Source organism: Phodopus roborovskii, unplaced genomic scaffold (assembly GCF_943737965.1).
Source record: "Phodopus roborovskii unplaced genomic scaffold, PHOROB, whole genome shotgun sequence".
In the NCBI taxonomy this organism is placed as follows: domain Eukaryota; kingdom Metazoa; phylum Chordata; class Mammalia; order Rodentia; family Cricetidae; genus Phodopus; species Phodopus roborovskii.
Window position 1 is genome coordinate 73370428 of NW_026126418.1, and position 24741 is coordinate 73395168.

The 24741-nt window shown below is 44.8% G+C and overlaps 1 protein-coding gene across 6 annotated transcripts in view; it reads right to left on the reverse strand.

The window, feature by feature from the left end:
- Slc25a25 (solute carrier family 25 member 25) overlaps positions 1 to 24342 on the reverse strand; it is a 33293-nt gene extending 8951 nt beyond the window's left edge. For 2 of the 6 annotated variants that reach the window (XM_051185190.1, XM_051185189.1), the window contains exon 1: positions 23969 to 24342. In XM_051185190.1, coding sequence (XP_051041147.1) covers positions 23969 to 24226 — 258 coding nt within the window. In that variant the 5' untranslated portion in view covers positions 24227 to 24342. Of the gene's footprint in view, positions 1 to 816; positions 1028 to 6884; positions 7331 to 23968 lie in introns of those variants that run through there. The other 4 variants (XM_051185192.1, XM_051185191.1, XM_051185193.1 and 1 more) reach the window with 3 other exon arrangements.
- Between the last annotated feature and the right edge of the window lie 399 nt (positions 24343 to 24741).

Consider the following 24741-nt stretch of genomic DNA (forward strand, 5'->3'; position numbering starts at 1 on the left):
CAAGTTTGAGGCCATTCTGGCTACACATCAAGACCCTGTATGAAGAAAGAAATGCCAAGTGTGGTGGCACATGACTTTGATTTCAGTACTAGGGAGCCAGAGACAGAGAGAATTCTATCAGTACCAGGTCAGCCAGGGTAATAAATACAAAGACCTTGTCTATTAAAAAAAAAAAAAAAAAGTAGGGAGAATGGACAGACTTGCTTCCTCCTCCCCCCTTTACAACTACTCAGACCTGTTCTGTGTCTCCATTCTGAAATCCACAAATCAACATATTAGTATTGGGAGACAGCATGGATTTTAGTGAATCAAAGTAAATCCCTAAGCCATGGTTCAGTTTCCCATCATACAAGGGCTAGGGTTCCTACTACCATCCTGTTTCCTGGGGCACCTAAACATGTAAAAGTCCAGGAGGGAATGTTGCCCTCTACACCCTGTCTCTCTCCTCCTCTGGTGTTTCTAGCCTGGGCCGCAGAGTCTGGAACTGCCCAAGAATTGAGACAGGCCCAGGCCTCGATGACACCATGTACATTTTAGAGGACCCCACCTTAGCCAAAGAGAAGGACTCCTACCAGAGATTCCAACTCCAAGTGCCTTCACTCCCAGTCTAGCCTTTCTTGGAAAGTACATGAAGACCAGTCATTCCCATGATATGACATAGACAGGCTGGCTACAGCCACAGAGGGCTGGGGAAACACCTACATTTCAGACATTCTTTCCTCTAGGCAGGGACATCATGCCTAGGTACCATTCATCTCTTCACTCAAAACCAGTCTCTGCCTGCTGCCCCTCACCACACTGGCTCAGCATACAGACCTGCTTCCATTGGCGGTAGGTGGAGAACTCCTGTGAGGGGATAAAGACACTGAGTTTGAAGATGGATTTCAGCTCTGCGGGAAGCCCCTTGGATTCAAAGTACTGGAATTCAGTCTGGGCCTCCCCAAAGATCGGCACATATAGGCACAGGCAGAGCATGCTGGTGGGACCGGGTGCTCAGCCACACTGGGAGCAAGTGCTGGCAGAAGTCAAGAGTAGGAAATGCTGAGGGTTCCCAGGAAAGTGGCACAAGATATGTCTAGCCTCAGCTGTCACTGGCTGCTAAGTCCTGCCCTTTTACTTAATTGGAAAAAAAAAAAAAAAAAAAAATTCCGCCCACTGTAAGTGCAACCAGCAGCCAATGAGCACAGGCCCCAGCAGCCAGCAGTATCAGGTTGCTCAAGAGCTGAGCAAAGATCAGGACTAACGTCATTGCTTGCAGAAGTTAACTCTTGGAGCCCAGGCAGCAGGCATTACCTATGGATGCAGTCCTGTGCCCAAACAAACCTTCACCCCTGGCTGTCAACCCCTGAAAACAAACAAACAGCCAACAGTCTGTTTTCATACAAGGTCCCCAAATGCGTCACACTATGCAGCTTTCTCCTCTTAGCAAATAATTCCCAGGTGAAAATTCAGTGGAAATAGAGGCTGAATCAGAGCTCATTGAGAACTGACCCAGGCTACTGTGAGAGAGGAATCTTGAGAGCCACATACGTCCCCAAGTCTCCTGGAACACAGACCCCACACCCACAAGCATGCAGTACCTGGGAACTGCTTCTATCAATCACTGGGGTTAACCAAGGGGGAGGGAGACTCACAGTCCTCAAAGCCCACGCCCACTTAGAGCACTTGAAACCTTGGTCTGATCATAGCTTTAAGAATTCTGCTGGGCCACCCTGAAGCCTTTAAAAATTAACTATGATTAAATGAGCCAAGCATAGTAGCTCAAACTATAGTCTCAGCATTTTGGGGGCTAAAGGAGGATCTCCACTTTGAGGCCCTAAGCTACATATTAAGATCTTGTCTCAAAAACGGGTGGGATGGAGGCTTAGAGGTAGAATGCTTGTGAGCCACACTGAAGGCTCTGGGTTTTTATGCACCGATTGGCAAGTGCCACAGATTAGTAAAGTACACCTCTGGGTGTGTCCATGTAATTCCGGAGAAGACCAGCTAAGCAGAAAGGTCCTACAGGGGAGCAGGATGGGGCTCCAGAAGGAGTAAAGGGTAAGAGCACAAAGCCAGCAGCTGTGGGCTGTTCTCTCCTTTCTGCCTCCTGGTCATCATGATGGGCTAAAATCAGACAAGCCCTTCCTCCCTAAACTGCTTTTACAGCAACACAAATCTGATTAGTTGCTGGGCATGGTAACTCAGGCTTGCACTTGGGAGACTGAAGCAGGGCTGTTGAGAGTTCAAAGCCAATCTGGGCTACAGTGTAAGACTCAAAAATTAATCTCAAAAGCTAATAAAATGACTAACACAAGGCTTACTCACCAGCAAGAAGAGAGGGGAAGAATAGAATTAAACTGGACCCCTCACCTATGTAAATACTTGTCATGTGGTTGTGGGCATTCCCATTATTGCTCTGTCCGCTGACAGCCTAGGTCTAGACTCACACTTTCAGAAGACAGAAGACCTCTGGTCCTAGAAGGATCTGATTTATTTCACTTTTAAATTGTATTATTTTTAACTGCATTTGAATATGTGTGCTGTGTGCAAGCCATGTGCATGCAGATGTCCTCAGAGGCCAGAGGCACCAGATTCTCTAGAGCTAGGTGGTAGGGTGGGGTGGGTGCTGAGACTTCAGGCATTTCTCCAGCCCCCAGACACATCATTCCTTACAAGCCAGCCTGCATTCTCTTTCCATTCCTTACTTCCTTACAGATGAGAGTTGTGGGGGTGAGATCACATCACTATGACAGGCGGGATCAGTCCCACCCCCATTCCTTCTATGGCATATCCCTTATCCCTTCCTAATATAGACTAAGTCTTGTCACTACTGGGAGGGATTAAAATGGACAAGTTACCATTTGGGGATCCGTAAAAGGATTTCAACTCTTAAGTGTTTCGTTAAGAATTTGTGAAGATACATGCCTTTAATCTCAGCACTCAGGAGACAGACAGGTGTCTGTGAGTTCAAAGCCAGCATAGAATAAAGCTGCTAAGATTCTAGACTAAGACACTGTTGTATCATCTAACAAAGGAGAAGGCATTTTGCATTTCCTGAGACTTGAGTTTGTAAATCCAGACCTTGGTGTGAACTTGATCTAACAAGGAAGCAATCAATATCCAGGCAGATTCCTGCTCAGATTCAGCCATCTCTGAAACTGTCCAATCTAGAACATTCTGCTTTGGAGCTATTTTAACACACATCTTAAGTCTACTGCTGGGGTCCTAAAGGCAGAAGCCTATAGCTTCAGATCCTGGCATGTTCTGGCATTCACCTCTTACTTGATTCACAAATGGGGCTTTTCCAGAAGTTTTTAGGTGAAGGCTGATGAAATGGCTCAGCAGGAAAAGCTGCTTGCCACCAAGCTGCCTACCATTTAGTTTGATTCCTGGAACACATGACAGAGAGAATAGATGCCTGCCAGTTGTTCTCCAACCTTCATTCACACACACGGTCCAGGGGACCGAACACCCTCTTGAGACCTCCAAGGGCACCAGGCATACACACATATGGACATACATACAGTTGAAATGCCCATATATACATATACATATAGTAAAAATGAACTGAAAAGAAATTTCCTTTACTATAACAAAGGTCATTATCCTACACAGACCAATAGTTATGAAGAGGCAAGGAATGTTCTCTGAAATGTTCTGTGACTGTCAACATACTGTTTTACAATGATATCAATTCTATTCCAACATTAGTTTTGTTTTATTTTCTGTGGTGAGGGGGACTGAATCCAGAGCCTTGAATGCTAGGCAAGTGCTCTACAATTGAGACACATCTACAGGCCCAATGTAAGTAGTTTTTGGTTTTGAGAATGTTTCTTTATGTAGCCCAGGCTGGTCCTGGCCTTCCAAGTGCTAGAATTACATACAGACAAGAACCACCACCATTAGTTTAAGAAACTTTGGAACATTTTTCTTTTGAACACGGATTGTGTTCAGTAGAGGCCAAGCATGGTGGCGCTTATCTGAATTTATATCCCCAGGAGACTGAGTTGGAGACCAACCTGGGCTATACAAGCAGACTTTGTTGTCACATCCATACCTTATTCCCTGAAAGAAAACAAAGTTAAGCAGAGGTCTTCACACAGTAAGCCTGGTGCTTAACTAAACACCCATTTTATAATTCAGGACACAGAAATGGACTCATCCAGAAAGAGTCAATCTCTAGGTGCCTGATGTCTAAGGCCATTGCTGTGCCCTGGGACTTCAGACTGCAGGCCACAAGGCGCTGCAGACAGCCATCTCAGGCCTCTCTGCCTAGAGGAACCCTCCCTGCAGAACTCAGGCTCACAACCAGCCACTTACAACAGTGCCCAAAGCCAACTCCACAGGAGGAAGATTTTAAAGCCCATTTTCCAAGAAAGACCTGGAAGCCCACTTAGACCCCATGAGCAACATCACATTGCAAATGTGAGCCATACATGAGGCATATCCAGGGCAGACTCAGGTCCAACTTGTCATTCCAAGGCAGCTCATGGCCCTTGGGACCAGATTACAGTACACCATGCACTTCTCTGCTCTTTCCTTACTCGATCTAGTTCAGCGACCCAGATCTATTTCCTGTCCTCTGCTGCCCATTCTTATAACTAATGAATGAAAACAAAGGCAGCAGCACTAGAACACTTAGAATTCTGTGGCATCAAATTTCATTTAATAGGTAAAGGAGCAGTTCCTTTCATGAGCATCTTTCCACTTTGATCTACCAGGACCACTGTCAGCTTTCCTCATCCTGCCACTCTATCACATGCCCAATGGGCCAAACAGGAACTTCCGGTAAGGGAGGGAACACACTAACTAAGAGGGCAGGTACAGTGCCTCTGGGAGTGTAGCACTGGGTCTGAAAGTAACTCACTGCTCCTCTGCAATGACTCACACCAAGCCAGGAGTATTGTGTGAAGGAGCCTAGCAAGCCCCACCCTCAAGGCTCTCAATCTCATTGGCTGCTCTGTCATTTTATGATCAGGTTGCCATGACAGCCCAGTGTAGCAGGTTTCCAATTAAACCTGCTTACACTTGGTAATTACACACACAATGAGCACAATCCTGAGGGGCCCTCAGGATCTAAACTCCACTGTGCAAGGGCACCTCCCACTCCAGACAAATGGCTTTCTTTCCCAACTTTCGGATTAACTGTGAGACAAAGATAAAGAGGAAACTGGAGCAGTTCCTATAATAAGAGCCTCTGCAGGGACCCGAGTCACAGACACTTATTTACATGGGGGTGGGGTGAGAATGAAACAGTAGTGCAATGGACAATGAGAAGCCTGAGAACTGAAGGTTCTCCAGACTGTTTCCCAAGCTTGCTGGGGGCTTCCTGCTGAGCAAGGCGGAGGCTGATCCATCTCATGTGCACTTTCATTGCTCAGAGGTGCTCTCTCTCGTCTGAACCATGCCAGCTGCTCCACCTCCCTTTTGCCCTCCCCATGAAGACCACCAACCCACCCACCCCCCAAAAAAAACCAGAGCCAGTAAATGGCTTGGGTCTCTGCAGGCCAGGCTATAAAGTCCCACCCAAAGCAACCCCCTTGAGGCAAACATGCCAAGGGGGTATCCATACGTAGCTAAAGTTGGTTATTAAAGTTTAAAAGGTGATCATTTTAAAAGGCAGCCGGCTAATTCAGGACAGAAGATGTGCAAGGCTCAGCATGGTTTCTCACAAATGAGTTCACCACTACTCCTGATCTGAGGTAGAAAGCAGTACCCTCTTGCAGTAAGCTCAAATGCCTCAGGCAGGACACTGGCAATGGGGAACTCATCACAGTCTAAGGATTCCCCTTGATGTCAATGTTCAACTACTGCAAAACTTGTCACAGTAAAGTTCCCATCAACTGGGTCAAGCTAGAAAACACAGTAACATTTTGGACACATCTATTATATGCCAAGCACTGGGACTCTTCTTGCCGTCTGACTGAGAAGAAAATTCAGGAACAAAATTCAGGGGTTGAATAAGGCTGAACTTGCTGCAGCCCTGATCTGTTCTAAGTGAGAGCTCAACCAGTCCCATTAAACAGCTTTCTGAAGGGAAGCAAACAAGGTTCCAGAAAGATTGGGGCCAAGTTCCTCTCCTTAAGTAATTTGGTCAAAGTACTAAACTTTTCTGTACTTTACTTCTCCAACCTCCAATTGGGGAGTGCTGTCACTACCTTGGCTCCTGTGAGGACTGGATACAAATACAAAAGGCCCTGATGATTGGCTCACCCTAGTGGCTGTGGTCAACTCAAGAGTCACTAGCCTCTTTCTACTCTTTCATGACTTCAGGCTCTCTTGGGACCCAGCCCCATCCCTGAACTCCTTCTGGAACCTCAGGTAAACTAATCATGACCCATCAGGCAAGAGGAATGTGACCTTCATCTGACAAGATCTGCCCTCTTTAGCCTGTGTGTAGTGGCACATGCCTTCAATCCCAGCATTTGGGAGGCAGCAGCAGACAGATCTCAATAAGCTGAGGCCAGCCTGGTCTACAGAGTGAGTTCCAGGGTGGACAAGGGCTATGATGTAGTGAGACTCTGTCTTGGGGGGGGGAGATCTATCTGTCCCCTTTCAAAGAACCTCCTCTTTCATTCAACTGTCCTCTCACACTCTAGATAAATGAAGACAATATACTTTAGTTCATCCTTACTTTCAAATTGACTTGTTTAGTGTAACAGACAAACCTGGAGGCTAATCTGAAGTAAACCTTTATCCACAGTCACAGTGGATAAAGAAGTTTGCAGTGGTGACAGACATTTTGAACCAAATCTCATGGCCTTTTCCATCGCCCAACATTTCTCCAATTCCAAACTTTTTCTTTTCTAAGTTCTCCCTCCCACACTCATTTTCTTTCCCTTTCAGAAAAATGATTCCAGCCCAACCCCTAAACTAGAAGGTCTTTTTGAAGGTTCTGTTACCTTAGGAAACTGTTCTGCAGGTCCAACCACCAGCAAGATGGTGGGTCTCTTTTCCGTGGCCTCAGCCCTTCCGTTTTGTTTCCCCAAAAAGGTGGACATCTGGTCTCCCCGAGCAGAAGTCTGGGTGCCTTTGACTCCATGATCGATGCCCTCTCTGGAATCTTGGCACCCAGCTCTAGGGAAAAAGCTAGACAGAAAATGCCACACCATCTGTAGCATCCCGGCTTCCTCCAAATGCCACTGCTGATGACTGTTCACTTCTTAGGGATGTGACCACAATACCAAGGGTCTCTAGCTACACAGCTGTCTGGAATACAGCCTGGGAGTTCCCAGGCTGAAGCTCTACATGCAGGGGCTGTTTCCTGTTTTTTCAAATTCGCTCGTGCCTAGCCTGAGAATTAGCTCACTTAGGGAGCCTCCCTGGCTGCTAGCAATCAAAACTCACTTCGTCAGGTGGCGGAAGATCAGAGGCTTGTCTTTTTTTTTAAATGCAAAAAAAAAAAAAATGATATCAGACAGACCTCTCTTACAGACTGAAACAACTTGGGGCTCCCAGTCACTCAACCGTCCTCGCTCATTCCGCAACCCAGGACAGAGCATCTAGTCTGCATTCTCACTGCAGCAGGACTTGGCCAATCACCTCTGCCGACACTACCAGGTTCATTATCCCGACCACTAACCCTCCAATCACAGGCGGAGTATTTCCAGCCTGCAGCCCAGCAAGTCCGCTGGGAGGTACCGGCAAGGTTCATTTCGCAGAATATGAGCAGGCTCATCTTTGGAGACAACTTCCCGCTATCCCCAGGGTAGGTTCTCGAATGCCACCCACATTCAACGTGATCCAGTGTCCTTGGCAACACCTCCTAAGTCACCTCGCTTCACTCTCTCCTCCCATTATCAAGCCTAACAGAAAGCAATCCTACATGGTAGTTGTTTCCTGAGATCACATCAGAACCGGAACCCTTCTACCCACCCCCCCACCCCCACCCCAGAGTCCCTCGAATCAGGCCCTGGACTTAACATCAGTCCACTTGCTGGGCAAATGACCATGATTAATCTTTAGTTGTTTTTAGTTTAATAGTAGACAAATACAAGTGACCAAATATCATTCCTCACAAAGGTGACTTATAGTCATTCTATTTTAAAGATACAAGCCCAAGGCTGGGGAGATGCCTCAGCTGCTAAGGGCACTAGCCAAGGCCCGCTGATCAGAGAACCTATCCTTCACGTTGACCTCTGACCTCTACATGTATGTACACAAATATACACAGACATAAAAAAAAATCACATTAAAAGATGCAAACCCCCCAAAAGCTCATTGAATTCTTGGGAGAAGATGGGGAACCTAGGCTTCTCCCGCTGCTACAACCCCTAGAAAAGAAACCTAGTTACAGTTTTCTAAAGCTCCTGCCCTCTGCATTGAAGTTCCACTTTTAGCTTATTGTGTAAACTTGGATATGTAAGAAGTACTTAAACCCACATATGAACACATACACATATCTTTGCTATATGATTTTTTTAACTTTGCTTGAAAAATTCATTTTTGAGAATTCCGTAAGTGTAGCCAAAGAACATCTACTCGTTTCCCTAATTTATGCCCCCCAAAACACCCTACCCCCCCCCTTTTTTTTAAACAACTCCAGTTAGTGCTGCCCAGAGATACACAATCACCTATAAAAGTGATTGTTCCATCTCAGCAACTATCCACTGCCAGTAGAGCTTCAGTGTGGGGTAGGGCCTGAAAACTATACCAGGGTTTTGGCTGGCTTGACCTTGTTTGGTCTTGAGCAGGTAACCTCGGCTGCTATGACATCATGCTCCTCACGGGCAGGTATGTACAGAAGCCCCACATCACAGCACTCCACCCCCTCCCTCCAGCTTTTTCTACCTCCTCTCCTAAGATGTCCCCTGAGCACCGGCAGTGCTGGTGGAGGTTAATATAGCTATCCTGTTTAGGGATGGGCATTCAGTCTCTTTATCAGCACCCTGAGGGTCCAAATCTCCCTGCTGACTGCTGTCCACTCTAAAACCAAGGATGAGAAGCCTGGGAGCCTGGGTCTGTTGGTGTTTCAAAATGGGTGAAGGGTTTTTTGTTTGTTTTTGTTTTTTAAAGGCAGGGTTTCTCTGTGTAGCCCTGACTGTCCTGGAACTCACTCTGTAGATCAGGCTGGCCTTGAACTCTGCAATCCATCTGCCTTGGCCTCCTAAATGCTGGGATTAAAGGCTTGTGCCACTACCACACCCCCTACTCCAGGCTAAGGATTTTTTTTTTTTTTTTAAAGCATTTTGGGGGCTGAATCTAAAGCCTTATAAACACCAGGCAAATCCCTACCAATGAACTACACACCTCAACCAAAGCAACCTGGGCAGGAAAGGCTTTATTTCAACTAACATGTCCCAATCACAGTCCATCTAAGGAAGTCAGGACAGGAGCCTGTGGAGGCAGGAGCTGGTGCAAAGGCCATGGAGTGCTACTTACTGGCTTGCTCCTCTTTGTTTGCTCAGCTGGTTTTCTCATGGCACTCTAGACCACCAGTCCACAGGTGACACTGCCTACAGTGAGCAGGCCCCATAGAACATCAATCAAGAAAATGTACTGCAGGCCCACAGGCCAATTTGGTGGGGGTTTCTCAACTGAGGTTCCCTCTTCCAAAATGTTAAAATGACATAAAAGCTAGCCAGTACAGAGGGTCTTGAGTTTTTTAAGAGGCTAGAAAAGTGTCAGATCCCCAAAAGTTTCAGATGGTTGAGACCCACCATGTGGGTGGTGGGAATTGAATCCAGGTCCAAGAACAGCCAGTGCTTTTAACTGCTCAGCCATCTCTCCAGTCTTTTATGTTTGTTTTTTTTTTTTTTTTTTTTTGAGACAGTCTTACTATATCACCCTAGCTAGCCTGGATCTCGCTACTGTAAACCAGGCTGACCTCAAATCACTGAGTCACTGGCCTCTGCCTTCTGAGTACAGGGACTAAAGTAAAGGCATTCACCATCACACATAGCTAAATTTTTTTCACATTTTTTATTTTATGCATAAAAGTATATGTACATATGTGGGCAGACATGTACCGAGGCATATACATGGAGAGCAGAGACAATTTGTAGGAGTTGGTTCTCTTCTACCTTGTGAATCTTGAGAAATCAAATGCAGGTCATCAGGTTTGATAGCCTCTGACCCATCTTGCCAGGTCAACAGCTGGTTCTCTTTTCCAAAGAGGTTTCCCTGTGCAGCCCTCCCTGGCTGTCCTAGAACTAGTTCTATAGACCAGGTTGGCCTCAAAATCAAGAGATCCACCTGCCTCTACCTATTGAGTGATGGGACTAAAGGTGTGCACTACCAACACAGGCTTCTGATTCAATCTTTCATGTGCAAAACGGGGACAGTTAATAGAACTGTTTTTGTTACTTTGGGCCAGTCTAGAGCCAAGACCCCCAAATAAACACATCCTTTTTATTGAATTTAGGGCCTTGTTTATGGGAGGCAAGTGCTCTATCTACCAAGGCACATCCCTAGCCTAACAAGTTAACCCTGTCATAAACTTGAACCCTGTTTAGGCACAGAAAGGCAGAAAGAATGAAGGAAATAGTGGTTTGGGGTTTCCACCTAATAAAATTCCCTTATGCAGTTGGTATTGGCTTTTAACTGAATGGACTTCTTCATATCATGGAGCTGAGTTACACACCAGGGCTTCCAGTCAGGAAGAGGTATCAGGAACTGATTCACACCTTCCTGCCTATAACAAGAAAAAACTAAGAATATATAAAGCAATGTTTTCAAGCCACTGAACAGGCACAAAGGACAACGTTTCCTGAGAAGTGTGTAGAGATGAGGCAATTGTTGCACTGCCATAGCTTCCTGCCTGCAGTTTCAGGCTCTCATGCAGAGGAAGAGCTTGCTTGAATGGAGCTGGGCAATCTCCCAACATTGAAGGGATGAGGCTGCTACCAGAGCAGTCTGGGTACCAAAGAGAAGATAGCTGCAGAGTTAAAGAGGGTCCCCTGGGAGTCAGTCACAACACACCACTAGGTTCATAGAAATGATCCCTGACCTACCAGCCACAGTGAAAACCTCAGAACCCAGGTTTAAGGAAGAACATTCAAGAGGGTTTGGCTTACAAGACGGGCAAAGCCATTAGACAGCATCTATCAAGGCAAGCCCTCCAATGCTCAATCTGTTTCAAATAACCACACACACTTTCTTTTCACCTGCACAGACCAGGACCAGCTGTGGTTTACTGTGTGCTTCACCAATATATTGTTAGAACACTTGCATCTTTTTTTGCCTATCTCCTTTCCCAGTGGTTTATATAGTCCATTTCTTACCTCAAGGCATCTAAATCACTAGTTTCTTTGGGTTACCTGTCAATTACCACAACTCTAATTCTACTTCATTCAGTTTCCTGGGTTTGAGACCCACCCAACTCCAAAGCAGGGCTGGCAAAGGCAGCTTCCTACACCTGTAGCCTGTACATGTCAGAAGCTCAGCAAGATGACAGTGATCACCTAAAAGAGAAAGCCACACTTAAAACAGCCAGGCTGGTGGTATATGCCTTTATTCCCAGCACTTGAGAGGCAGAGGCGGGAGGATCTCTTCGAGTTCGAAGTCAGCCTGATCTAGAGTTCCAGGACAGGCTCCAAAACAATAAAAAACAAACAAACAAAACCTAGAAAACAGACTGAATGGATGAAAGTCTGTATCAGGAAAAGATTCCAAGGAAATGGATTTAGTGGCAAGCAGTCAAAGCCTTATTTCAAATCACCTGAGGAATTGTCTGGGGCAGAATGCCCTCACACAGTACATAGAAGGACAACTGTAGAGAGCTGTGGAAGACTCATAACAAAACTGAAAGCAGTGCCTGTGCTCATGCTGACAGCCCACCTCACAGTCTCATCTACCTATTTAACTACCTACCACTCATCATTGTATTACTTCCAACTTTGCATAATATTCAGAACATGTCAGAAGCCTGTTTTTTCTTTTTCTTTTTCTTCTTTTTTTTTTTTAATGAAAAAAACGAAACCAGACTTCATTTGACAGAAAGCCAGGTTGATTTGGCTGACTGATTTCATAATGAGGACTGATTATGCAAATGAGGTCACAGGAAGGCCTCTGTCCACCAGCTAAATGGGTCAAATCTAAAGCTCTAAGACAGTAGCTCTCAACCTTCCTAATGCTACAACCCTTTAATACATACAGTTCATGTTGTGATGACCCCAACCATAATATTATTTTTGTTGCTACTGTTATGAATCATAATGTAAATACCTAATATGCAGGATATGGGATAATGACCACTGTGAAAGGGTGGTCTGACACGTCCCCTAAGGGACAGGTAGAGAATCACTGTTCTAAGGGTTTTCGTTTGTTTGTTTTACCATAATCAGAAATGAAACCAACAACAAAAGATACAAAATGTGCAAGGGGAAAAACAAGAGTTCAAAGCCACGTCGTAATAATTTATTATTTCAGAGGCACTATTGTAGAGAGTGAGGCTGCCTAGGCTGATATGAATCAACCAGCTGGTTCAATTGAGCTCTTCACTAAGCTACCCTATGGGAGCCAGTTTCAGGGTGTAAGTCAGAGTGAACAGACCAGACCCTCCTGCCAATGACTCAGCCTTCAATTAGAGAAGGAAGTCAGCCCTTGTCCCCCTGGCACTGCTCAGGCGGTAAAGGTGGTAGTGATGAAAAGCACAGAATCCCCTAATCTGCATCTTAGGAAAAATGTAGAAACACCCTGACTGTGACAGAGAACAAGAGGTCTACACATCAGTCTCCTGAATGGCTTATTCCTGCTGGTGAAAAGCCAGTCCCCATTGCTCAAGGTGAATGCCTGTTTAACAAAGATGTCTTTTTCTCATTTCTTTAAAAAAAAAAAAAAAAAAAAGAAAGAAAGAAAAGAGTGACAAAATTAACCAATTTTAAGCACAGGACTCTTGAGTCTTAGGACAAGAATGAAGCCAGTCTTCATTGAGACACATCATAATCTGTTTTTTCCAAAATCATGCTCCTCATTCCAATTAGATTATCAAGTTTCTGAAGAGAATATGGATACAAACCAGGGCAAGCATGTAAAATTCACATGCCTAAAATAATCCAAAAAAAAAGAAAAAGAAGCCTTCCCATCTACACCTTTCCTCTTTCAGTCGAGAGGCAAACCTGCAGGCTCAGTGGTACAGTGTTTGCTTGCCCAGTTTGCACAAGGCCCTAGGATTTGATCCCCAGAGCTGCCATAAACAGTATTTTTGGTTTCTCAAAAACTGACTTAAGCATCAAAGCTTGGGATCAGGCTAGATCAGGTCGTGCCACCTGCAGCCCCAGTGCATGGAAACCAGAGGTAGGATTATTTGATCCCAGGAATTCCCAGCCAGCCAGGACAACCTAGCAGAGTCAAACAAGACAGATCAATGGTACAGTATCACTGTAACTTCCCAAGACCACTTGCTGGGCACGGTTCAGGACCGCAGGCTCAAGAACAAGAAGAGCCCAACCCAGCATGTTGGCACAACACCGGGGAGACAAAGTCAGAGAGAGATCTGTGTACTTAAGGACAGGCAAGGCAAACTGTGAGAGTCTGTCTCAGCAATAAATAAACAAGTAGCAGAAGAAGAATCTACTTGAGACTGCCTTCTGCAGAAAGCAGGGCTGTTAAGGATAGTTGAGAGATTTCTAACAAAGAATGACTGGTTTGAACTAAACCCCCCTCTTGGAAACAAATCAGAGATAAATTTAATTGTGGACCTATTTAGTTCACTGGTCCTATTTTCCTTTTCCAATAGGTTAGAGATGAAGAAACTAGTAAACAAAATAGACCTGCAATATGAAAGAAAAACAGAAAAAAGTGAGCTTATGTTCTATGGGGTGCTACAGGAATGTCTCTCTTCAATGCCTCTAGAGAGGCCTGAATAAACCATTTAACCTCCTTGGTAAGTAGAGTCTGGAGGCTAAACTGTACAGCTGAATGTGTTCCAGATCTAATATCCTATGGGTTCAAAGTCCACCTGAAGATAACATTACTGGCCAGCACAGGTGGCTATGAACAGCTATGATCCCAATGCTTGGTGGAGGTAGAGACAGGAGGATCCTGAGTCCATCTAGCCTCGACCACATAGTAAGATCATCTCACTAAAATAAAATAAAAATCTGAATACTCTAAATACCTACCTACAAGTATACATGACACTAAACAAAAGAGCAGTGTTTCAGCATGTGGAGATGGGCAAACAAGGACAGCTGAACTGGCTAAGGTGGCCACTGTCCCTAGTTTTACCCAATAGAATGGATGACTCAACTGTGTCACACAACTGAATGGGAAGGGTTAGCTACCACATTAATTCTTGGTAACCTAAACTACTCTCCCAGGCTAAGAATATGGCTCAGTGTAAGAACACTCACCTGGCATATACAAGTCCCAGGTTTTGATCCCCAACAAGACACAAAACCCAAAACTAACCCCCTCTACCATTTTTCACCACTGGCATTTCAGTAGTTTTATAACTTTCTCAAGCAGAAAGGGGTTTGCGTTTTAGTAAGAATTCTAACTTCGGGATTGGAGGGAAGCTGGTGGATGAAATAATGAGGAAACCTCAGGGACCAGCAGGAACAACAGGGACAGCAGCCACCTCCTTCTCTATTGCTCCAGTGGGGAATGAGCCATGACTCACCTCCTGCTTCCTGGAAACCCAGACAAAAGGGAGAAGGCATCAGGCAGCTTAGGCAGACCAGCCTGCCTTATTCATTTATTTATTTGCTTTAAAGGAAAATGCATCTTTTGAACAATGACTTTAAGTTTTTAGTGTACTGTCTTTACTTTGCAGCTCTTTTCTATTTCACATATTGGAGCAGTATTTACCTTTTGAGGTACTTCCTCAACATGGTCAAGGGCCTTAACATGCTGAACTGGATTATGCACAAATATGTCAATGTCATAAGCTGAAAGAGGACACTGTAAAGTTTTCCATGTTTTCACACATAGTGGCCTTGAACTTGCAATCCTGCATCTTCCTGAGTGCTAGGGTCATTAGAATGTGCCATTGTACCTAGTGCAATATTGTAAAAGTTTTAAGGGCAAGTTCAGGAGGAAGGAGGCTGTGCTGAACTAAATTGGGCAGAATCAAAATAGTGGATTCTGCTACTGACTTGGCCCACCTTCTAGGCTTCAAACCCACAAGTGTAAAACAACACTGGCTAAGCCGGGCAGTGGTGGTGCATGTCTTTAATCCCAGCACTTGGGAGGCAGAGGCAGGCAGATCTGAGTTTAAGGTCAGCCTGGTCTACAGAGCAAGTTCCAGAACAGCCTCCATAACTACTGGGGAAAGCCTGCCTCGCAAAACAAAACAAAACAAAACAAAGCAAGCAAGCAAACAAAAAAAAAAAAAAAAAAAAAAAAAAAAAAAAAAAAAACCACAGCACTGGCTGGTTAGTAAAACCTTCAAGGTTTTAACTAAGCTCTGTTGAAGCTCGTCTTCTCAACCTCAAGTAATCTCTGGAACTAAAGAAAGACTACCCAAGGCTAATGAGCAAAAGGCTTGTAGGTCAGTGCTGTGTCTGTATCCCAAGAAATATTTGGATGGACACTCACATTTATAAGCAGTAATTCTAATCCTTCAGGGCTTCTTCATTTTAATCTTCCCAAAGTTCACAAGCCCAGGATTCTGAGAACCCATACCTGCTTCCAAACTGCTTTAGCTTGTGGATGAGCCTAATCTCTATTGTCACACCCCCTTTACTACTGATATCCAGACTGCACCCTTTACTCTTCACCAAGCAAACTGGAGGCAGACCCATTTAGCCAACTTGGGACACTATGTGTTCAAACAAGCCACAGGAGGAAAGCTAACTGGTATGCATCAGACCCAGTATGGTGGCTCACACCTACAGTCCCTGCTACTTGGAAGGCAGAGGACAACTGCCTAGGCTACAAAGTAAACTCATGGCCAGTCTGGGCAATTTAGTAGAACCCAATCTGATACCCTCTTCTGGCCTCCATTGGTACCAGCAGGCACATGGTGCATGCACACACAAACATATATACATATGTACATGCAAGCAAGCAAACATTCATACACATAAAATAACAAACCTGAAGATTTTAATTCTTAACATTAAAAAATTGAAGGCTAGCCAGGTAATGGTGGCACACGCCTTTAATCCTAGCACTCTGGAGGCAGACGTAGGTGGATCTCTGAGACTGAGGTCAGCCTTGTCACAGGGTGTGTTCCAGGACAGCCAGGGCTATACAGAGAGACCCTGTCTCAAAAAAATAGGCTAAGAGAGGCTATGGCAGAGTCAAGGTTTAATGTCTGCTGCCATGTTCCTATGCCAGCTCTTCCAGCACACCAAGCAGCACCAAACACTTGAGGTAGAACAGGAACAAGGGTGCTACTGCTCAACAACTTGAAACTTGCTGGGATAAGGCAGGACATTTCTTTGATCTCCTGGACTTCTTTTCATGGAAGGTAGCAGGTATCACAGCAAGCTTCCCGGTAGCCAGAATGGGTGAATGGCAAGTCTGGGTGAAGAGTAAAACCCCAACTGCTGTTTGGAATATTGGAACTTTGGACACAAACTACAGTCACCTGGGAAGAGGGAACCTCAACTGAGTAATTCTCTCTGATTGGCCTATAGGATTTCTCCTAATTGCTAATTTATTTAGGCAAGGACAGTGACATGGGCAGTGCCTGCCCAAGGCAGGTGGGCCTGGACTGTGTAGCTGAGGCTGAGCAAGCCAGAGGAAGAAGGCCAGTAAGCCTCTGTGGTCTCTGTTTCAGTTCTTACCTCCAGGTTCCTGATTTGACTTCCTTTAATGATGGCCTGGACTATAGAAGCACAAACTAAATAAATCCTTTCTTACCCTAAATTTAGGTTTTAGTCAGTGTCTTCACAGCAACTAGAACAGAAAAATCTAAAACAAAATCTGGAAAAATAAGCCGAGTGTTGGTGCCTCACGCCTTTAATCCCAGCATTTGGGAGGCACATGCAGATGGATCTCTGTGAGTTAGAGGCCAGCCTGGTCTACAGAGCAAGTTCCAGGATAGGCTCCAAAGCCCAAAGCAATACTGAGAAACCCTTTCTCAAAAAAAGAAAAAAAAAAAGAATCTGGAAAAATACATACATATAAACATATACACACTCACTCTCTCTCCCTCTCTCTAATTGAACCATACAACCAGTATCTGAAATGTGAGATTCAAACTGATTCTTGGACAGGGTGGACCTCCTGGCCATGGTCCTGCAGCTAGCAAACAAACTATAGAAACATCTGAGTCCAGGTCATATGCCACACAATTGGAAGCTAGAGATTTGGCTCGGCTGTTTGAGTGCTTACCAATGATGCACAAAGCCCTGGTTTAATCCCCAGCACTGAATTAACTGGGTGGTGGCCTACTTCTGCCCTCTTAGCACAGTGTTCATGGTCAATTTTTACCTGAAGACATTTTACCATTCAAGAAGAAACTCTACCATATTTAGCACAGTTCTATCTCTCCTCCCAGATTAGAACACCAGTCTCTATGGATAATCCTACTCGGGATTTTATATAGACAAGCCATAAAAATGCATGTTCTTCCCTTACCCAGCTTCTTTGTGTTGGCTGAGTCATACTGTACTATTAACTCCCAGGAAGCTATAAACTGTATGTAAGGTATATTATGTGAGATGTTCATGTGAGTACTTACAGCTTTTAGCAGGATCATGAGAAAATCACGTTTCCCAATTTTCTATGTGTGTTAGGGCAGAGGTAAACAAGGTCTCATACTATGTACCCCATGGTTTCAGATTTGCAATCTTCCTGTCTCAGACTCCTAAACTCTGGGATTACGGGTGTATACCATCATGACTGTTGGTTTTTAACTTTTTTATTACATTTTTTAGTCAGTATACAAAATAATGGGTTTCACTTTGACATTTGTATATAAGGATATTAGTTTCTGGATTCCTAAAGGGCTCCTGCATGACTGCTCTTTTTGCTCTTGAAGGCAGTTTTCAGCATGTGAATCGATGATGTAAGACTATAGGTCTCAGTTAACAAAGGATGCCACAAAGAAGATACTATACTTCAAGTAGAAAGTTGAAGAGTAACTTAACTGCATGACTTTGTTGGCCAGTGACTCTTTCAAATCCCACATGTAGTGGCACATGTCTTTAATCCCAGCACTCGGAAGGCAGAGGCAAGGCAGGTGGATCTCTGAGTTCAAGGCCAGCCTAATCTACATAGTGAGTTCCAGCACAGCCAGGGCTATAGAGACTATCCTGAAAGAAAAACAAAAACAAACAAACAAACAAAACACAATTCTAATAGGAAATGGGTAAGTTCTATCTATGCACTTAGTGTAATGACATCAGCTTTATACCAATAGTTCTGTCCACTGACTTTAGCCCACAGCTGTATTTAGCTAGACTACTATAAATGAATTCCAGCAGAGATTCTGTTTGTGTCATTCCCACATGACTCTCTGAAAAAGAATGCATCTGTGAAGCTCCACTTTTCCAGACAGACTAGGGAGAGTTCTTACCTTGGTTCATCTTTCTAAGTATCAGCTTTAGGGGCATTATTCTTCAGGCAAGGACTCATTATGCACCTCAGGCTAAACTTGAACTCTCAACCCTTTTCAATTAGCCTCCCCAGTGCCACTATGTACAGTTTCAAATATATACCCACTTTTCAAATTGGCCCCATCATCACAAATTTCAGCCAATAATCAATTTGACAACAATATAGATCAACTTAAAAATGCACTCAGTCTAATCTTTCCAGAATGGGCTATTACATTATTCCCAATGATGTCTATTCTCTTCCCAAGGCAAAGGTTCTTCCTTAGCTGGGCGTAAAGCTCACACCTGCAACTGTAGCACTTTGAGACTGAGTCCAGAGAATTGATAGATGTTCTGAACCAGTGAGGGTTACGAGAGACCCATCTCCACCCAAACGGGGTGGGAGAAACTAGAAATGTATCTCAATTGGTAGAGTGTTTGCCTAATGTGCACAAAGCCCTGGACCAGGAAAGGTGGCACATACTTGTAATCCCAACACTCAAGGATCAGAAGTTCTAGTTAGTCTCAACAACACAGCAGTTCAAGAGCAGTCTGGGCAAAGTGAGGTACTGTCTCAAAAAAATAAGTTCTTTTTTCTATAGGCAAGCCTACCTTATCTAAATCAGTCTACCTTTGGCAATGTGAAGAAGGTAGAAAGTTTAGGGATGTTGTCTGGTTAAACAATAACAGCTCAGCAGTAACAATCCATCATTTGATGATTTTGAGTCAACAGAGATTGCCTCCTGTGTATACTACCTATATAGGTCAGAGAACGATACAGGACAGAGGGGGCTAAAGCTGTAGTTTGGAAGCACCATTGTTGGTTCTGAATGGGCATTCTTGGGCTGGGGATGAGGCTCAATGGCACATCATTTGTTTAGGTTGCACAAGACCCTGGGTTTGACCTCCCCAGCTCTGGGGAGATCTCATCTTTCTCAAGTTCTCCCCAAAGGCCAGGTTTGGATCTCACTTCATTAAAGATGAGAGGAGTGTGTTTTAGACTCAAGTGATCTTCCTGTCCAGCCACTCTCCTAACCTGAAGCCAGGCTACCACTAAAGGCATCATTTTGGATGGCTTTTTCATCCCTTGTAAAATGATGTAAAATTATGTTACTGTCATGTTTGTTTTTGTAGAACTCAAACTGTACACACAAGTCTCTAGATCAGCAAACATAACATCTATAATGTTCTCCTGAATGAAACCCTTGCCATGAGAGCTCACAAGTCTTACCTAGAGAAAAGCACAACTGTTTACATGTAAAACAAAATGCTTTCTTCCTCTACTAGGCTGCCAAGTCCTAACCTATGTTTTAAACTTGTTTTAAGACATAAATTTTGTTTGGTCACATGAAAATGCCCAAAATAGTCAATGCTGTAATTAGCCCAGGCTGAGTGTCATCTCCCAAAGTCACTGCCAGTGACGTTATCTTTTAATTATTTTCTTTAATAAACCCTTTCCTTCCTTTTGTACCAAGACAGGCTTCTTCCTCACGTGTCCCTTACAAAGAAAATTTCCTTGGCTGGCTGCCATGAATTTTTCTGCCCATTTCCATTTTAAGTAATTTTTCTGTCTCAGTCTCTTCTGGAACAAAGGCAGAAGGCAAAACTTTATGGTTTATTTTTAAAAGAAAATTTCACTTCAAGCTGTTAAAAGCTAGCAAGAGGCCTTGTGGAGTCACATGACCCTAGTTCATTGCATCTGCTGATAAAAGCTCACAGCTGATTCCTGTGAAAACTTCTACCTCAGAGCAGTTTCACATGGGCCACAGGAAGCAGCTTCCAATTGCACTGTGTTTGTCAAAGCTTATCCCACAGCAGGCACCCATTTCTACCCAGAGGGCCCCTAGATTCTTCGGCTCTTACCAGTTCAGTAAAAACAGTGCTGCCTTTTCCTTTGGACAGCCAATAGTAATGAATTCAACAGGAAGTGGTGGTGATGTGTGCATAAGGTGGGGTGTCTTGCTATGGCCTAGTTATTTACAGAAAGGAACATTTTTCTTTCTTAGTTTAAAAGTTTCCCCAAATGCAATATACTAATAAAGTGGACCATTTCTAATCTCTCTCAAAGCTGTGCAACAACAAGAAGTTGTTCAAAGCTGGAAAAGAGGGAAGAAGATGAATTTTAAAAATGTATTAACGAAGTATATATGAAGATGCCCCAATGATACATATTACTTGGTATGCTAACTTAAAAATTTGTTTAAAGCTATAAGAGATCAGAGTAAATATTAAATGCATACCTCAAATTAATTTTTTTTAAAGTTTTTCAAGACAGGGTTTCTCTGTGGCTTTGGAGGCTATCCTGGAACTAGCTCTTGTAGACCAGGCTGGTCTCAAACTCACAGAGATCTGCCTGCATCTCCCTCTGGAGTTATGGAACTAACTTTAAAAAAAAAAAAAACATTCCACATGGTGGTAGTGTCACATGCCTTTAATTCCAGCACTCAGGAGGCAGAAGCAGGTTTGAAACCAGCAGTATATCTACATAGTGAGTTGAGTTTCAGGACTGCCATGGCTACAGAGAGAAACATTGTCTCCAAAAAAAAAAAAAAAAAAAAAAAAACCTTTTAGGATAAGTCCTCACCTTCTTACTCTTGGGAGTTCTGACTTCTTAATGAATCTATGTTCAAAAAAAAAAAAAAAGTTTGGCGGGGCATTGGTGGCATTGGTGGCACCTACCTTTAGTCCCAGCAGGTGGATCTCTGTGAGTTCTAGACCAGCCTAATCTACAAAGCTAGTTCCAGGACAGGTTCCAAAGCAATACAGAGAAACCAAAAAAAGAAAGTTTCATGTCATATAACTTAGGTCAGTCAAAGTAACCACAAAATAGCTAAATGCTCCCTTAGGTTAACAAAAAAAAAAAAAAAAGGTTTTCTTTTACCTGGGTGGTGGCTCATTGCTACAATCCAACATGGAGGGGTAGGGCAGACAGACAGGGAGACTAAGGTAGGAAGATGTATGTGCATTTGAGGCCAGTCTTTGCTATATAGTGAGTTCTGAGCCTGAGCTACCAGAGTCAGAAAATGTCTCAAAATAAACTGGCTTTCTCTTACCACTGGAAAATGGTCACTTTCTCCTTATTTGCCTTTAGTCAAAAATCACTGCCAAAAAAATGGATCAGGATCAATATCAGATGTGCTATGAATGCCACAACAATTTGACTCCTGTAGAGTCACAAAGCTTGGTGTAAACATGGAACACTCCCACTATCAGCCATCCTCAATGTGCCTGGTACCATAGACAACTGTGTAGGTTCTTAAGAACAAGAAGGTTCAAGCTGGGTGTTGGTGGCTCCCCTTTAATCCCAGCACTCGGGAGGTAGAGACAGGTGAATCTCTGTGAGTTCTAAACCAGCCTGGTCTACAGAGTGAGTTCCAAGATTCACACAGAGAAACCCTGTCTTGAAAACAAACAAACAAATAATGATAACAAGAAGGTTCATTCACCCAGACCCAGGCTGCATTGAGCCCTTGGGCATCAAACCTCTGAGTTTGCTATCCTATCTTTTAAAAATGACCTTTAATCCCAGCACTTGGGAGGCAGAGGCAGTCAGATCTCTGAGTTCAAGACCAGCCTAGTCTAACTACATAGTGAGTTCCAGACAGACATAATTAAGATCCTATCTCATAAAAACCAACACAAACAAACAAACAAAAAACCCAGAAAGAATGATTTATTAGTTAGATGTATAACACTATTCTGTATAAAACTAATTTTTAAAAGTTGACTTTATTTTTTTTTTAAGATTTACTTATGCATATTTGCATGTATACCTGCAAGACAGAGGAAGGCATCAGATCTAGTTACAGATGGCTGTGAGCCACCATATGGTTGCTGGGAATTGAACTCAGAACCTCTGGAAGAGCAGCTAGTGCTCTTAACTGCCAAGCCAACTAACTCTAAAACAATATTTATTTATTTATTTATTTATTTATTTATTTATTGTGTTTTGAGACAGGGTTTCTGTGCATTTGACCCTGTCCTGGCACTCTGTAGACCAGGCTGGCCTCGTACTCAGAGATCCACCTGCCTCTACTTCCCAAGTGGTGGGATTAAAGGCAAGCCACCAATGCCCGGCTAAAACAAACTTTCTTTAAAAAAAGGTTTTTGGTTTTCATTTTAATGCTAGGAGTATTGTGAGATCAAGGCCAACCTGGTTACATAAGGAAACCTTATCTTTAAATCTCTTGGGCTTAACTCAAGGATTCTGCATTACAGTGCTGTCCTTGGGCTTCCTACATTGCCTAAGTAGGTTAAATATCCTGGATAATGAGCCAAGATTATCTTGGACTTGACACCTTCTGTATGGCCACCCAAGCAACCATCATGATTCACTGTCACCTTACCAGGTTTTCTTCATTCTTGGCTATGAGATTTAATAACTGCATACAAATGAACCAAACACAAACTTTGGAAAAAAACAGGTTAGTAGACAAACTGCTCAGTAGAACCTAACAGATTGCATACCAGGCTAGGCCACGATAATGATGGTAAAGGGCAACCACATCTAATCAAACAGAAATATCAACCATGAAACAGAAAGAGAAGAAAAGGCCACTGCTCCTTGTGCAGGAAGGACAACATTTCTGTTTCTTACAGACCCAATGATGGCCATTTCTCGGCCCCTGTCTCCTGGATTTGGCCCATCCAACTCCACTCAACTATACCCTTAGATGTACCACACTTTCACTTTCTGAAAAAAAAAAAAATGTTCCAATCCGGCCAGTGGTGGCACACACCTTTCATCTCATCATTTGGGAAGCTGAGACAGGCAAACCTCTGTCAGTTCAAGGCCAGCCTGGTCTACCAGATAAAGTTCCAGGGCAGCCAGAGATGCACAGAGAAAGAAACCCTCTCTCAAAACAAAACAAAACAGAATCTTCCACATATCTACACTCCAACTCCACATGACCCAGTGTTCTGGAACAGCAGTGGGGGGCTGGGCCTACACCATAAGAAAGAACTGTTCAGCTCTCACCACCCACATCCATATACATCTGCCTAGAACCCCAGTTCCCATTTTTTCTTCCTCACAACACCCACAACTTTCTGCGAGCAACGAGATCGGGGCCCCGGTGGCATGGAAACCACAGGGAGAAAAAAGTGGGTGGGGTGCCAATAAGAATGGATGGATAGGAACCTGGGTGTGGGGGCAGGGCTGGCACCAACTTGGCCTTGAGGTCCGGAAGGCATTCTTGAGATTTGTCCTATGCCCTAATGAAAGTAGGAACAAGAAGGGGCTTTCTGCCCATCAAAGACACTCAAGTGTGGTCATTTGTACCCAGACGAGATTTTCTCATTGCCTGAGCCCCCACTTGGGGAGCCCCACGCTCAATACCGGGTGAGTGTCCTTTCCATCTGTCAATCAAGGAACACTATCCCCCCCCCCCAACACCAGGGGTTCCGCTTAGCTCCAGCAGCGTCCACCCAAACCTGACAAACTCCAGAGGACTGCCTGAGAGGCCCTGGAATCCTGGTCCGTCCCCCGCGACACGGGTCTCTCTCCAGGACCACCGGATCCTCCCCGCCCGCGCGGACGGCGCACGCAAGCTTACCCGGAGCTCGCCCTCCGTGCGGTGCAGTCCCAGGCGCCGCAGCCCCACCGCCAGGTCGTTGACACAGAGGCCGCCGTCGCGATTGACGTCGAGAGTTTGGAAGAGGCTCCACAGGCGCAGCCGGTGGTCCGGGCCGCCACACACGGTGCCACCGCACGGGTCCCCTACAGAAGCCGGCGACGAGGCGGACGACGAGGCGGCGGCGGCGGCGTCCGGCGGCGGGGAGGCCACGCAGCGACACAACACACTGCTCACCATCGGGCGCGAGGCGGGGGGCGCCGGACGCGGGGCTAAGGGCGGCAGGCAGGCGACCGGAGCGCGGAAACACGCCGGCTTCCCTCAGGCGGCGAGCGCGGGCTCCGAGAAGCCGGCAGGCTGGAGGGAGGGGCCGCTTCCGGGAACCCCGCCCCGCCGCGCGCAGAGGAGGTGACCACGCCCCCTGGCACACTGCCGACCAATCACAGGCTGGGATGGCAACTCTGGGATCAATGAGGAGGCGGGACCACCACGCTGGCTCTGAGTCGATTCAAACTGAGAGAGGCGGGGATTGGCTGAATCTGGGTAATATGCGAGCCGGAGGCCCTGTGTCCAATTCCCATTCAGAAACGCTAGACTGCGGAATGATGAGGTTGGGAGGAGCGGCTGTGTACAGAGAGATCGTACCTATCCGTGGAAATGACATTTGTATGAGAGCAACTTGTGGACTGAAGTTAGAAGACACACTTAGCACCAATGAATAAAATGAAAATTTAATGGCTGACGACTCAAGACCG